At 45.0% G+C, this 15,755-nt stretch overlaps 1 protein-coding gene across 1 annotated transcript in view; it reads right to left on the reverse strand.

The window, feature by feature from the left end:
- The window catches only part of ADD2 (adducin 2), a 103,317-nt gene that overhangs the window by 12,859 nt on the left and 74,703 nt on the right, over positions 1–15,755 (reverse strand). The window contains exons 9-14 of the mRNA XM_029937561.1: positions 15,303–15,401; positions 10,711–10,887; positions 4,608–4,865; positions 3,576–3,695; positions 2,629–2,718; positions 579–726 (exon numbers count right to left, since the gene is read on the reverse strand). Of these exons, the coding sequence (XP_029793421.1) occupies positions 579–726; positions 2,629–2,718; positions 3,576–3,695; positions 4,608–4,865; positions 10,711–10,887; positions 15,303–15,401 (892 nt within the window). The remainder of the gene's footprint in view (positions 1–578; positions 727–2,628; positions 2,719–3,575; positions 3,696–4,607; positions 4,866–10,710; positions 10,888–15,302; positions 15,402–15,755) is intronic.

Below are 15,755 nucleotides of genomic sequence, written 5' to 3' on the forward strand. Positions count from 1 at the left end.
ACTGAAGCAGGCTTCAGGCTCTGAGCTGTCAGCACTGAGCCCAACACAAGGCTTAATGCGAGAGGGAAACAGAATTTGAAGCTGTCCATGTAGGGCTGGATGAGGGGCTGGACAGGGGTGGGAACCCATGATCCGTGAGATCATGACCTGAACCAGTCTGACACTTAACCAACTGAGCCACCCTGGTGCCCCTTAAAGGCACTGTACTAAGCACTGTATAAGGATTAACTCCTTTATACCCAGGTAGAGGCTCAGACAAGGTTGTGGCAGCACATGTCATGTCACCATTAGGTGCTGAGCAATGAGGGCCATTACGTAATTAGCAGCATTATGCTGGTATGTGGGGGCCGGAAGGGCAAACGGAGGATATGAGAGAGGAGAGAGAGAAGCAAGTGAAGACTGAAAGTGAGAGCAAAGGAAGGCTGCTGGAGCCCCGCCGGCCCTGCCAGGTGGGAGGCATGGGTGCCAGGGGCACTGGCAGGAGTGAGTAGCTGGTGTCTCTGCTGCCTCTCTGGGTGCCCCCAGCTCTCCCTCTACCCTGGGAGATCCCAAAGCACCAGTGAGCCGGGGTTATTTACCATCAAGTTCTAGTTTCTTCCTCTCCACCTCCTTCTTGTACTCCTCCAGCTCTTGGTCAGTGAGTTGGCTGAAGGGGTTGGGCACGGTCTCCTCTGAGTCGTCTTTGGTATCCGCATCACCCTTGGACATCAGCTGGCTCTCTGTAGACTGAAAGTTAACCACAGAGTGTGTGTTGCCCTCTGAATGCCGTGGTTGGGGCCCAGGCCCGAGCTTCCTTTCAGACTCATGTGGCTGCCAGTGGTCTTGCTAGGGGCAGCGTGGCATGCAGCTCCTTGGAAACAGCTCGGGGCCTTGGGGAAGGGGGTGTTCATTCCCCCCCACGGCTACCTCACCCCCAGACCTGGGTTTTTGCAACTGCCTGGGTAAATGTAGGGAGTCCACCCTTTGCCCTGGAAACAAAATCAAAGGATGCTCCCAAGCAGAAGGAAGACACACGTTTATTGCAATCCCTCCTGTGATGTTTGCAAGCCATCACTATGCAAATACAGTCGGCAGCCCAAAGTCAGTTAGCCAAAAGCCGGCAAGCAAAGCAGTGGCTCAAGCCAGCTTCATGCTAGCCATTCCCCCGATACCCTCCTCCCACCCCCAACAGCAGCACAAGCCACAGCACACAGCAGTAAGTCAAATGCAAAACACACAATGGCTTCAGCATTCTCAGTCCAAATGGTTAGTCGTTTTGCACAGTCATAAATTACAAGGAGGCCAAGGTCCTGAATCTCGAATCTTCAACCTGCCTGTACTGCAGGGGGACAGTGGCAACAATCCCTGGGGAGCTCACCAGCTGGACCTCGTGTGAACTTCAGAAATCCTTTGACCCTTCTAGCCCACGACAAGGTCTAAAATTCAGACCCCACAGCCCTTTCTCCTAGTTTGGCATCCTCATTGTGGCCTTTGAGAATGCAATGTGGGGAAGCTGAGGCAGAGCCAAAGAGCATGAAACACGGGAGGGGATCCCAGAGCAGCCAGGCCACACCACGCACTCCAGGCCACCTTCCTTGGCCTATCAGATCCTCTGACAATGGGCTCATGGGCATCTTCCAAAAGAGAAGCAGTATTGGCCTATCTTAAGGAATCACAGAGTTCAAAAGAGAATCCAAGACCAGGATCTCAAAAAAGAGGGACTCCTCCAAGAACACTTGGTATAAATGGCAGAGTTTTAACAGTTTTGCTCACTGTACTGAACTCTCACCGCCCCCATGCCAGTAGCATCGAGTGTTTCTACCCTTGACCCTGCAGCACACTGGGTGTTCCTCATCCTGGCTAGTGGAGGTGAGACTGTGCTGGTGCAAGGACATAACCTTCACGCCTCCTGGCATGGGCACCTGCCTTGTGGGCTGAAGCTTGATTTAATCGATCTCAGTTTACTCCACACAGGGGAACACTTCCTGTATTTCCCCCCTTCTTACCACTAAGGAATATGCCATGCCCACTGCTACCTTGCAATGAGTAACAATTATTTTCAACACAAGCCAGAATTATGATCTTCACACCTTTTGCTAAGCACTAGAAAAACACTGTCCTATCTCAGGCATGGAAACAACTTTATACTTTCTAACTCTATGTGGGTTTGTGTGGGCAACTAACTGCCCCTAATGGAGCACCAGTTCTTATATACATGCCTTCCCTCTGTGAGCACACAAGCATCTTCCCACAGCTACAGCCTGATGATACCATATCCACGCACAGAGGCCAGGAATGCTCAGGGCAGGTGGGCCTGGAGCAGCTGGGAGCCGCTGGCCACACTCCTGTGATGCCCACTTTGCAGGGTACGAGTAGAGGGCGGAGTGGCATTCCATGGGTAAAGCATGGAAGTCAGGATCCCTCCTTGGCCAGACCAGGATGCTGCTCCCCTGCCCAGTACCCATAGGGGGGCAGTTGGACACTGTTCCTGGTCCTCACAGCATCCGTCCTGCCGCGAGAGCACCAGTGCCCCAAATCACAGGGGAAGGTGGGCATGAGGACTCAGGGGTCCTGCTGCCCAGCCCCAGGCACTGAAGACCCAGAAGGCAAACACGTTTCCCCTCCAGACAGGGGCAGCCTCTGCTGTACCGGGCTTCGACTCTTCTCAGCAATGACGCTCGCCAGGAGCTGGGACTGAGGCCCTGCCGACTTCACATCTTGTCGGTTTTGTTCTCGAATCTGTGTGGCAAGGGAAGAAGAGAGTGAGCTTGCTGTTCAGTGTCACAGTGTGGAGTGTGGGAGGGGGCATTTGGAAGGCATTCTGGTGTCCAGCGTGCTCCGTGACTAGGGAATACAAAGGTCCTCCAGTGGGGAGGGGGCCTGTCTCCTCTACAGTGCGTCCCGAAGAGTCTCCATGTCTGCTTCAGCATGTCTGGAGCAGTTTATGGAAAACACCAGATTCTCATGAACTCTGGGGAGGTCACTGTAAGAGGTGAACAAGCCATAGTGGCTCCTTGAAGGAGGTCCTCAGGTTTTATTGAAGCCCCTGAGAAATTTCTTTAATATAACAGATTTCTGGGGCCACCCCACAACCATTGAATCTGAATCTGCCTGTGGGGAGGAACGGGGGATTGGCCTGGGAATCTGCATTTCAAACAAGCACTGCAGAGGGTCCTTGAACCAAACATTAAATCACTGTTCTGTAAGTATACCTTTTGGGGGTGGTCTACTACTGCTTAAGCTCTTAAGGTAACATGAGAAATATGACTGAGTGAACTGAAAAGCAAAGGTTGATAAATAAATATAAAAGATTTGGAAATTTTAAAAATGAGCCAAAAGAAAAGTCACACAGAATTCATAAAAAAAAAACCTCAATTTGTGGGCAGGTTTCTTAGACCAATCTCATGTCTCAAGCAAGTATCTGTGTCTGAGGGTTATTTAGGACCACATAAGCACAGCAGTATGGCCCAGAGTATGGGCCAATGAATAGTAGCTTCTTTCCCATAAGAGCTGGGACCTAAGCTCACATCTGTGGGACCTGAGACAGCTCCCTGCTGGAGGGAGAAGAGATGGAGAGATTCCATGTCCCACCTTACCTTGTTCCGCATGTCCAGCACTTCTTGGGGGTCAGTATAGAGAGGCACAAATTGGTTTGGGTTTTCGATCCGTATTGGCATGCCACTGCTGGATTTTTCCACCTCATCAGCCTTCATCCACTGAACACACACAAGGCCCAGTGAGTAAGGCAAAGGACTAAAGTCACACGTCCTCCCCCATGGGCCACCACCCCCTGCGATCCAGGCCAACTGGCCTCCATGGAAGGTCAGCAAGCCTACACAAAGATGTTCTCTCTTCTTGGGCCTCCTTGATGTCTGTCTCTCAGAACAGAGATGGGCAACAAGAGACCCAGCTGCCAAAGAAGGCCCCCAGGTCAACAGTCAGTCCTAAAGATCACTGGAGACTAGGGCTCAGAACCTTGACAACCATCTTTGACAAATAGGTGGCCACTTGAGCTTCAGTATCAAATGACTTAATGATTTTAATTTGCAGGGCTTCATTCTTTTTGTATGAAGAGCTATTCTATTTGGTTGCTAGTTACTTTAATGTTAATAAAAAATCAAATTAAGAGTGGATGTGTATGGATGTGTATTGTGTGTGTGTGTGTGTGTGTGTGTGAGAGAGAGAGAGAGAGAGAGAGAGGGAGGAAGAGAGGGAAAGGAGAGAAGAGGGGTGGGGAAGGAGAAGATTATGTAATAGAAATTAATACCCCACCCACGTCCTGGGTATATATCAGTCCAAATTTTGAATGGCCATGAACTTCACAGAAGCCCCCTCTGTATGGGGGAGCAAGAAGCAAAAACCAATTGCTCCTGGATTTTGTGCTGTTGGGAGTGAGGTCCAGCTTCCCCTGGAGAAATCTGCTTCTCAGGCCCAAACTCTCAGTGCAGAGGTGCAAGAAGGTGACCAGAGGTCTTGTGGGCATGAGCAGCTGCTCCCAGATGCCCAACAGGAAGCCCTAAAGGGAAACTGTAATAACCCAGACCCAGGGATATTTTTTCTGTTCCACCTTCAAAGCTGTCTAACACACAGAGGTAGCCAGGCCCCCTCCCTCCTGATCTCTTCCTTACTGTGGTCTTGGGCCGAGGGCTGCCCATGCTCCTCTGGACCTCGTCAGCCACATTGACCCGTAGGTAGGTGTTGGGTGTGTTGAGCCAACGGGTCTTCTCCTTCTGTTGTTTTTGGGCATGCTGCCGCAAGGCAGGCATTGGGACGCCATCCTCCTCAAACACGAAGGCTGTGACGGTGGCTGGAATCTCCACCTCACTTTTGTGTTTGGTTTTCTCTTGAACAAAGGGATAGCGGTATGTGTAGCCTGTTCTGTAACCCTAAAAAACACAGAAACAGAATCACTTAATGTGGGGGAAATGGCCTCCACACACATATCCCAAAGGCACTTGTCCCTTCTCTCTAAGCGACTCTGTTTAAACCAAAATCTTCGTGACACAACGTAGGTCTTGTTGTTCCTTTTGTGTGTTTCAGAATTGTTTCTTCATCCTGGTCCCCCCAACATCCTCCTCCCTTTACCCCAACAAGTCCTGTGATCAGAGCTGAGAAAATCCCTGGAACCTGTGGACCAGACAGACAGGGCTCCTTACCCTGACAGCGCTCCAGTTTTTCATCTACTTTAGTGGTTCTTAATCCTGGCTGTGCATTGGGATAACATGAGAGCTTTAAAAATGCCAGTGCCTAGGCCCCTCAGAGCTGCTGATTTCCGTGGACAGTGATGCAATCTTGGCTACAGGATTTCTGAAAGCCTCCCAGATGATTCTAACAGTCAACCCTCATTTTCTCAGCTCCAAGGCTTCTCAACTAGTTCCTTCTTAGAACCCTGAAATCTGACTCAAAAACATCCCTGTTTTTGAGTCCCAAGACCATGTCCCAAGGTAGAAATGACTGCTGCTTGGTGAGAACAGTCAGTCATCTTGCAAGCTTCTGAAACAATGATTTCTTGACTTTGCCTATCTTCTTTTATTTTTTAAAATTAAAGAGGCATTAAGCTATTCTTATGATTATAAAGAAAATACATACCTATCTGGAAAATCAGGCAATTTGGAAAAATATAAAGAAAAATGTGGTTGGGGGGGCGCATGCCTGGGTGGCTCAGTCTTGGTTAAGCATCTGACTCTTAATTTCAACTCAGGTCATGATCTCATGAATTATGAGTTCGAGCCTTGTGTCAGTCTCTGAGCTGACAAGGTGGAGCCTGCTTGGGACTCTCTCCCTCTCTCTCTCTGCCCCTCCTCTGCTCACATGCTCTCTCAAAATAAATAAACATTAAAAGAAAGAAAGAAAAAAGTGGATTTTATATAAAAATCTCATCCCCAGAGAAAACCACTAAAAATATTCTGGTCATCTCTGTAAATACACACACACACATAGACATCCACACACACATACATACACACATATACACATATATATGTAAGTATATACATAATATATAACTGTAGAATACATATAGCAATTACATATAATATATATGTTCTATAATTATATATATAATAGTATAAAAATGGGACCATACTGCATAAACAGCTTTATAAGCTGCTTTTCTAGCTTATCAATGTGGTTTAGAGATTTTTTTGCATGGTATTAAACCTATAAACACATAGAAACTTTAAACAGCTGCTTAATATGTGAATAAATGAATGTTCCATAATTTATCTAACCAATAATGGTAGATACTTTGTCATTTTCAAAATACTATAAACAACACTGAAATATGTATCTTTATACATTTTTCTTTAGGCAATTAAATGATTCTCTCCTTGACATAAATTCCTAGAATAAAAATTCCTGGGTCAAAGGGTATACATTAAAAGTTTTCACAGAGGCACCTAGGTGGTTCAGCTGGTTAAGTGTTCAAATCTTGGTTTTGGCCTAGGTTGTGATCTCACAGTTCACGAGTTCAAGCCTTGCATCGGGCTCCATGCTGGCATTATGGAGTCTACTTGGAATACACTCTCTCTCTCTCCCTCTTTCCCTGCCCTTTCCATGCTCACACATATTCTCTCTCTCTCTCTCTCTCTCAAAGCATATAAAAAGCTAAAAATAAATAAATAAACAAATAAATAAAAGTTTTCATATATTTTCCGTCTTCCCAAAGTGTTGGGCTAATTTACACATCTACCACTTGTGCTGGAGTTTCCAGTTCTCATCCCCCTTCCATCTGCTGAATATTGCTGAGGTTTAAAAAACATTCTTTGGCAATCAGAAGCAAAATCCTTGTGAGGCACCTGGGTGGCTCTGTTGGTTAAGCAACTGACTTTGGCTCAGGTCATGTATGATCTCATGGTTTGTGAGTTCAAGCCCTGCATCGGGCTCTTGTACTAACAGCTTAGAGCCTGGAGTCTGCTTCGGATTCTGTGTCTCCCTCTCTCTCTGCCCTTCCCCCTCTCACAATCAGTCAGTCAGTCTCTCTCTCTCTCAAAATAAATTAACAATTAAAAATAAGAAGTAAAATCCTCAAAATTTGTTTTGCTCTTTTTTTGATTACTTGCAAAATGTTTGTTTCTTTTTTTTTTTGTTTTGTTTTGTTTTTTGGGTTTTTAAAAATAGTTTATTGTCAAATTGGTTTCCATATAACACCCAGTGCTCTTCCCCACAAGCGCCCTCTTCCATCACCACCACCTCTTTTCCCCTCTCCCCCTTTCCCTTCAACCCTCAGTTCATTTTCAGCATTCAATAGTCTCTCAAGTTTTGCATCCCTCTCTCTCCCCAACTCTCTTTCCCTCTTCCCCTCCCCCTGGTCCTCCATTAGGGTTCTCCTGTTCTCCTGTTAGACCTATGAGTGCAAACATATGGTATCTGTCCTTCTCTGCCTGACTTATTTCGCTTAGCATGACACCCTCGAGGTCCATCCACTTTGCTACAAACGGCCATATTTCATTCTTTCTCATTGCCATGTAGTACTCCATTGTATATATGTACCTCATCTTCTTGATCCATTCATCAGGTGATGGACATTTAGGTTCTTTCCATGATTTGGCTATTGTTGACAGTGCTGCTATGAACATTGGGGTACATGTGCTCCTATGCTTCAGCACTTCTGTATCCCTTGGGTAAATCCCTAGCAGTGCTATTGCTGGGTCATAGGGGAGTTCTATGGATAGTTTTCTGAGGAGCCTCCACACTGTTTTCCAGAGTGGCTGCACCAGTTTACATTCCCACCAACAGTGTAGGAGGGTGCCCATCTCTCCACACCCTCGCCAGCATCTATAATCTCTTGATTTGTTCATTTTAGCCCCTCTGACTGGCGTGAGGTGGTATCTCAGTGTGGTTTTGAAAACGTTTGTTTCTAATGGCCATTTGAAATCTCTTCCTTTGTAAACTGTGTTGTTTGTTCTTTTATTGAGATGTTTATCTCTTTCACATTGATTCGTAATACCTCTTTTTGCATTAATGATATTTATCTTTTGACTTACAGATGCTGCAAATATTTCCCCCATAATTTGTTTTTTAGCTTTGTTTGCAATGGGGGAAATGGCTTATAAAAATATATTTTTAATTTTAATATACCATATCTGTCAATATTTAACATCATGATTTCAGACTTTCCAGCCATGCTTGACAAATTCTTCCTCAACACAAGAGCATCAAAAATATAAGTCTGTTTTTTAATATCTATAAGAGTTTACTTTTTATGTCCAAATTTCTGGTAAATCAGTAGTTTATCATATTGAAAGAAATGAGGTAATAATCCATCTTATTTATTTCCCAGAGGCTAGCACTCTTTTACCCACTGCTTTATAAGATGCCTACTTGCCCTGGGTTAAATTCTCATATATCTGGGATCTATTTCTGGATTCTCTAAGCTGTCCCACTTCTCTGCCTGTTCGTTCTGCACTGGTGATCTGTCTAGTTGCTAAAGCTTTTTCCTGCTTTCCCATGTGGTGGGACAAGTATCCCTATTTTCTCCTCTCTTTATAAGATGTTCCTAACCATTCTGAATTTCACCTGGAAGAAAATTTTTGCTAAATCCTTATGCCTCCTGCCATCACTGAAGGAATTACATTACATTCACTAATTTGGAAAATCAACCTCTTGACCCTGTGGAATTTTCTAACTAGGAGGAAATTGTGGCTCTTTACTGAGTTTAGGTTTATGATTTTCTTTAAATTGATTCTGCTTAATGTTTTATGTCCTTGCTGCATTTGTAAATAGGATTATTTTCTCCCATTATTATATTTTCAATTATATTACTATATTATATACTACAAAGAAAGAAACTAATTTTAATACATTTTCATAACCGACTACCTCAAAATGCAATCTTTCTTTCTTTTTCTTCTCTTTTTTCTTTTCTTTCTTTTTTAAGGAGAGAGTCTGAGTGAGGGAGGGGCAGAGGGAGAGGGAGAGAGAGAGAATCCCAATGCAAAGCTCTATCTCACAACTGTGAGATCATAACCTGAGCTGAAACCAGTTTAACTGACTGAGCCATCCAGGCATCCCTAAAAATGCACTCATCATTTCTAATATTTTTTTCAGTTGACTCTTTTGGATTTTATAGGCATTTAACCATACTATCTATTAAAAATAGTAATTTGGGCGCACCTGTGTGGCTCAGTTGGTTAAGTGTCTAACTTTGGCTCAGGTCATGATCTCACAGTTCATGGGTTCAAGCCTCCTATCAGGCACTGCACTGATAGCTCAGAGCCTGGAGCCTACTTTGTATTCTATGTCTCCCTCTCTCTCTGCCCCTCTGCCTCTTGTGCTGTCTCTCTCTCTCTTAAAAATAAATAAACATTCAAAAAATGTTTTTAATAGTAATTTTGTTTCCTTTTCAATGTTTATTTTTATGCCTCCCCTTTAGATTGAGTTCCAGTATTATTCCAGAACAACATTAAAAGTGCTGACAGCAAGAATCATTGTTTTTGTTTCAAAATTTAATGGAAATACTTCTAGTGTTTTTAACATGATTTATTTTATCATGTTAAATGTCCTCCTGTCTTAACAGCTATTATATTTATAAATTGGTATATTTTTATCAAATAACTTTTGATACTAAAATGACCAAAAGGTTTTATCCTTTGACTCATTCATATCACAAAATATATTTAAAAGATTTATAATATTAAACCATCCTTGAATACTAGGATTGAACCATCACTTGGTTATTACATATTATTATTCATTGTTATGCAGGACACTATCTGCTAGTGTTCAGAAAGCATTTTTCATCAACTCAAAGTAAGACTGGTCTGAATGTATTATGATCATTATGGTTTTGTGTTCTACTTTCATCCTCTGAAACAGTTTAAGATGGTATAAGAATTCTCTGTTTCTTAAAGATTTGAAAGAATTCCTGTGTGAAACTTTCTGGCTCTGGTGCTTTATTTAGGCATGGATTACTCAGCACACGAATGTTTATGGCAATTGTATTTTCATTGTGAATTGTATTTTTCATCATTATAATGTGGCCCTCATGGTCAGCATCATAATAAGGTGGAGATGGTCTGGAGGGACCGGAGGCAAGGGGGAAAGATTATCGCAATGACCTGGACACAGTAAAGAGGGTCCAGGGTAGGAGCGATGAGGAGGGGAACATGAATCAGATGTAGAAATGGTCTAAGGATATGTTTCACCCTTCACTTCTCTGAGCAATCAATGTTAGAATCTCTTCCTGCAACCAGTACCTCATTGTGCATGCTTTCCTCTTGTTCTCCAATTGTCCCCTCATTATATGTCATACAGTCAACTAAATTGTTAGCCCCTAGAAGAAGGAAGAATGTCTTGACATTCTTTTGTATCCTTTAAAGCCCACTCCTGGACACATACCAGTTAACTCCTTACAGGATTGATTCATTCAATCATTGTGTCAGCATACTGTTAGAATACTGCTCACCAGAACTAGGAAATTAGTGTATTATGTGTTTTCTACATTAAGGTAATGAGATAAGAAAGGCAGAACTAACAACAAAGGAGTGAACTGAACCACAATATAAGATGGCATCCATAGCCCTTAGAAGGGGTGGCAAAGGCCATCATTGAAGAAGACTCAACTACTATTAGAATGACCACAAATTCTGAGTCAGGTGACAATCAATGAGGCTTTAACAACTTAACCCTGATGCTAGCAGTTCTCACACCCACCTAATGTGTCCCACTGACTGGTTACAAGGGGCTGAGCCTCAACGGACCAGACTGGAAGGATGATGGCATGAGACTCACCAGGTTGTCCAGCATCCTCATGAGGGCCTCAAACTCGTGTTCCCCAAGCCGGCTCTTCTGCATGGGTCCGAAGGTGCTCCCTGCCCACTGCACAGAGCCCACTTCATGTGGTCGGTGCTTCTCCTGCTCCAGGAGGATGAGGTTCTCCACTCCCCCAGCACCGGACAGGGCGGACACCTGCGGCAAAGAGCAGAGACCTCGGTGTGTGTGTGTGTGTGTGTGTACACATGTCTAGAAATGTGAGCTGTATGTAGCTTTTTCTTCCCAGAGGAAAGTACTAGGCATGCACCCATGTTCAGGAACAGAAGTATTAGCAATTTCTTTCTCGGTGTTAGTTCTTAGAGACTACAGAGGAGGAGGAAATAATGCAAATGTTAAACCTTAAGAATAAATAATACGGATGACTGAAAAGTTACCTGGGATACAGACCAACCTCAAATTGTGATTGTTTTGTGGGTGGGTGGAGTACAGTAAGATCAGAAAGGGCTCCAAAGGGGACTTCAATTCCTGTCTATAATATTTTCTTTCTTAAAGAAGAAAAAATCTGAAGCAAAAATGCTTTTCCTTTTTAAGTCTGATTGGTGGATAGTGGGTGTATAGTCTATTATTCTCCTGCACCTTTTTCTTTGAAATATCTCCCCCTGCTTTTTTTTTTTTTTTAAGTCACTTGAAAGAAATAGGCTAGCTTCTCAGGCAATAAAAAACATCAGTAGCCTGATGGTGTGAATTAACAGGTCTAAAGGAAGAATTCCTCTTCCACAGTGGTATCAATCAGTCAGGGAAACCCAGATAAAGGAGACACACAAAGCGCTGGTAGTACACAGTCGGACACTATGCAGGAGTCAGGCAGCTTCACCAAGGGACTTGGAGTATTTGTCCCACCATCGCGGGTCCATGAAACTATGGGGCTGTAAGGAGTGGTTGCAGGCAATGGACTCTGGAGTATGGGGGCAAGAGATGTGTGTATACAGCAGGCAATTTTAATGATCCTGAAGAATGATTTTCTAATCTAACTAATCTCCTTATTTCCTAATTCTATGTTCATCTAATGGTACATTCTATTTGCTCCACGAATCCACTGCTCAGACATAATTGGTTATGATTTGGCTTGCAGGGTGAGCTGCAAGGGAGAGACGGTGGTTTCTGAGTATTCTAGGGAGTGAGCCAGGTGTTTTGTGCTGCAAATCTGATTGATATTTGATATCTCTTGTAAGCCTACTTATTACAGGAGAATGCTCCAATTATATAAACATTCGGTGTTCCAGTTTTTACTGAAAATGAAAGTGTATAATTTAGCTCGCTGGCAAACAGAAGTCTATGAATCTATGAGGCTCTGGGACATAACCTGGAGTGCGTTAAATTCATCAATGTAACAAATGGCCCCTACGAGACACCCTAGAGGTCAGTCAGTCCACCTCCGCAAGGTCACCCTTGTCACCCTTTGAAGTGGAGGAAGCAAGAACACACATTTTCCATACTCTCTTCATCCAAGATATGTGTCTAGTGGAAGGCTACATGTTTATCTTACAAAGATGATTCCATGCCCTGGCAAAAATGTAGATCTCGGTAGGCATTTACTCCCCTCTTCTACCAAAACTAAAGGTTCCTGTCCAATATCCCTGGAGAATGTCCAGTTCTGTGCCTAGCGAGGCAGCCTACTACACTGCTGTCCAAATGTGAGAAGAGTTACAGTGAGTTCACACAGATTACACTGAGTTTAAACCTCCCTTTTTGTTATGTGTGTTCATTTGTCCAGTTCTGGCCTCTGTTGCTATAGTTTCTAATGCTGAAGTCCCTCCCACTCGCACCGAGGCTGCATGTGTGGGAATGCACTCTCACTGGCCAGGATTCCCAGCTGGTCAATCAATTACTAGTTCATCTTGGATCCCTATCGGGCCAACGCAGCGCTTCAGCCACTTCAGCCACGGGCTGCTAAAGCCCTCACTCAGCCTGCAGGCTGTCAGCTATGTTTCCCTGACTTGGAGTGAAACCCTATCTTTCCCACCGACCCTCACTGCCCCAATATAGTGTTTAAGGACATAGACTTGGGCCCCAGGCTGCCTGGGTTTGAATCCTGGATCTGCTGCTCACACACTGTGTGACTTGGAACAGCTATTTACCCTCTCTGTGCCTCAGTTTTCTCATCTGTAAAATGAAAATTGTAATGTCTACCTCATGAGCGCTATATAGGGGAATATTTGTAAAGCACCTAGAATAACACCTGGTGCATAGAGTACAACAAAACTGTTTATGATAAATAAATTCTGAGGTTTTACTATGAAAAAGCAATATGTCATGGGAACTAGTCTTTATGGAGGAGGGAAGAACTGCCCAGATCCTTATGAGAGCTGGCTCCTTCCAACGCCACCCCCCCATCAGTTTCCATGGTGATGAGTAGCAGATGGGGAGGAATTGCCTGAGCTTCTTCCCATCTGCCTGTAAGCAGAGCAGGGAGCTGCCTCTCTCAGCTGGGGATGACCCAGATTCCTAGAACCCCGAACTGATGGAGAGCAGTGAGAACACTGTCCCCAGAAGAATGGACTAGGCTTTTAGCCTTGAAACACCAAAATGACCACAACCATGTTTGCTTGTTTGCCAAGGTTACTGGGGGAGAAAAGTAGGCCCACGATGGAAATAGAACCTCTGTGCTGGCTGTTCAACTCGAAATGATGCGGCCAGGGGCTGCAATCCCAGCAGCATCTGCAGACTGCCGGCCCCTGGGATCCTCCATGTCTTAAACCACCCACACTTCTGGTCTAATCTTGCCTGTTTTGCTTCCACACCTTCTAACTTCCTTTCTCTCTCTAGAAGCCTCCCTGCTCCACAGGCTGGAAAAAAAAAGCCACTGGATCTTTTCTGGGGATTATTTGCCTCCACTGCCTGATGCACTTTAACAAGGTCACATCAAGTCAGTCCTGACTGAAAAAAGAAAATGACAGCAGGCAGGGCCAAGAGAAGCAGCTGGGGCTTTTGGGGCCAGTGGCTGGCAGCTCTGCACTTTCATCTCCTCAGTGGCTAGACAGCCATCCTGCCTTTGGTTAAACTGCACAGAGGCCATTTCTCAGTGTGGAGCAGTCTTCACCATGTGAGGGGATACATGAGCATCTCTCTCCATTCATTTTAGGGCCATGCTGTCTTTGCAAAGTGATAAGAACTATTTTCTCATGGAAGCCTCTTCTTCAGCAGGAAGGTGGGGAACTGGTGAAGGCTCAGATATTGGGAAAACAAAGTGGGCATATCTGAGGCGCTGCCAGGTTCTAACATCAGTCAGGGGGCAGAGCTCAGGGCCAGCATCTCTGGTTGGGGCAGGGAGGCCACGGAATCTGAAAGGTACTGCTTTGATCCTGGTTTTGCCTTCTCTACCTTCTCTGTTCTGATCACTGCTGTTTGAGGGGTGGAGGGACTTTTTCTAACACCTCTTCATCATTGTCTTAATAATTGTCCTCTCAACATAGTCCTTTAAAAACCAGTGAGAAAGGTGCCACTTGTAGTCTCCACCTGGGATGCTTCTGGGATTGTCCCATTCTTCCCCCCATCCCTCAACTCCCAAGACAAAGGCAGGCCTTCCGCCTGTGGTGCTGCTCTGCCTAGACTGGCCAGAAGAGGGCAGAGAGGACACCAAAGGACCTTGCAAGGAGCTGACTCATCCTGGAGCAGTTAGCCTCCCCTTGTGTCAACTGAGTCCTAAAAATACCTTCCGCAACACCTCTCCTTGTCTGAAAGGCCCCATCCTCACAAGGACTCCACAGGCCCCATGTCTCTAGCGGAGAAAAGACACACTATGGAAAGCAAGTCCCTGACCCAAAGGCACGCATCCCAGAACCAGGAAGGATGACATCCATTCAGCTTACAAGGCCACCTTCCTCACCTGATAGCTTGCCACACTGAAAGGAGCATGTGTTTGGCTTATCCAACACCATTTTGTTAACTGGCAGAACTCTAGGATTTATTTTCCTATTGCTTCTCCACCAATTCCTCTAAGGGTCCCATGATCACAGACACTCCCCACCCACCCTCCTTACTAGTTAGGAGAACTCTGTGATGGGCTCCCTGGACATTACTTGGGGTTTCCCTGGTGTTCAGGCTTGCCCCAAGTCAAACTTCACCCTGGCCTGCTCTCCACTTGTCTTTCTGGGCTGGACCATGTTCACAGTCTTTGCAAACTATACCCTCCAGACCAAAAAACAAAACAAAACAAAAGAAAAAGAAAAAAGAAAAAGAAAAGCCCTACCTGTGTGGTGTCTATTTGGCATAGATAGCTGTAACAGACCCCAGGTAGGACCTGAACATGGTAAGAACTTTTATATGCCCTCTTATGGTTTCCCCCACTGTCCAATTGACGGGCCTACAAAGTTCCCTGTCCTGATCACTGACCCTCAAGGGCTAGGCACTGGTTGTTAGATAACAGTGATAAATATTTTAAAGCTACAAAACTGATTCTAAGTGTGAAACTTTAGAAGGATAAGGTGGTGCCAAGGCAGAGAAACAGGACAAAGCTTTTAGACGGCTGGCTCCCAGGATCCTTAAATCACAGCCAGTGGGGCCTCCGTCACAGCCACTCTGGGGCCCACGCCCCAGAAGACCTTGCTCACCTGTATCTCACACGCAGCCTGCAGGTGGAAGACCTTATAAAACGCCTCCTCCACGGTGTCGCCTAGAGCAACCACTCCATGGTTTCTTAGCACCAGGATCTGCAGAGGAGCAAATGGCCAATTAAAACTTCAAGCCTTTTAAACTTTGGTTAAGGAGAGATTTTTTGACTTGTTCCCAATCAGTTTCCATATCCAACCCCAAAGCACCCCAGCACCCTTCCCCCAACCAACTCCTTATTCATTCTCCCCCTACAAACACCCCTATGCTACCCCACATGTGACTTTAACCCTGGGCATCATCCCTAAGAAATACAAGACGCTTTGTAAAACTGAGACTTGATACCTTGCTGGATTTCTTTGGGCAGTACCTGGATTTTTAGGCTTTTGGAGGGCTTAGAAATCTGAAAATCTGGTGCCTGTGTGAAAGTGAATGAAATTACTTGATGTTCAATA

This window comes from Suricata suricatta, chromosome 4, assembly GCF_006229205.1.
Source record: "Suricata suricatta isolate VVHF042 chromosome 4, meerkat_22Aug2017_6uvM2_HiC, whole genome shotgun sequence".
Classification (NCBI taxonomy): domain Eukaryota; kingdom Metazoa; phylum Chordata; class Mammalia; order Carnivora; family Herpestidae; genus Suricata; species Suricata suricatta.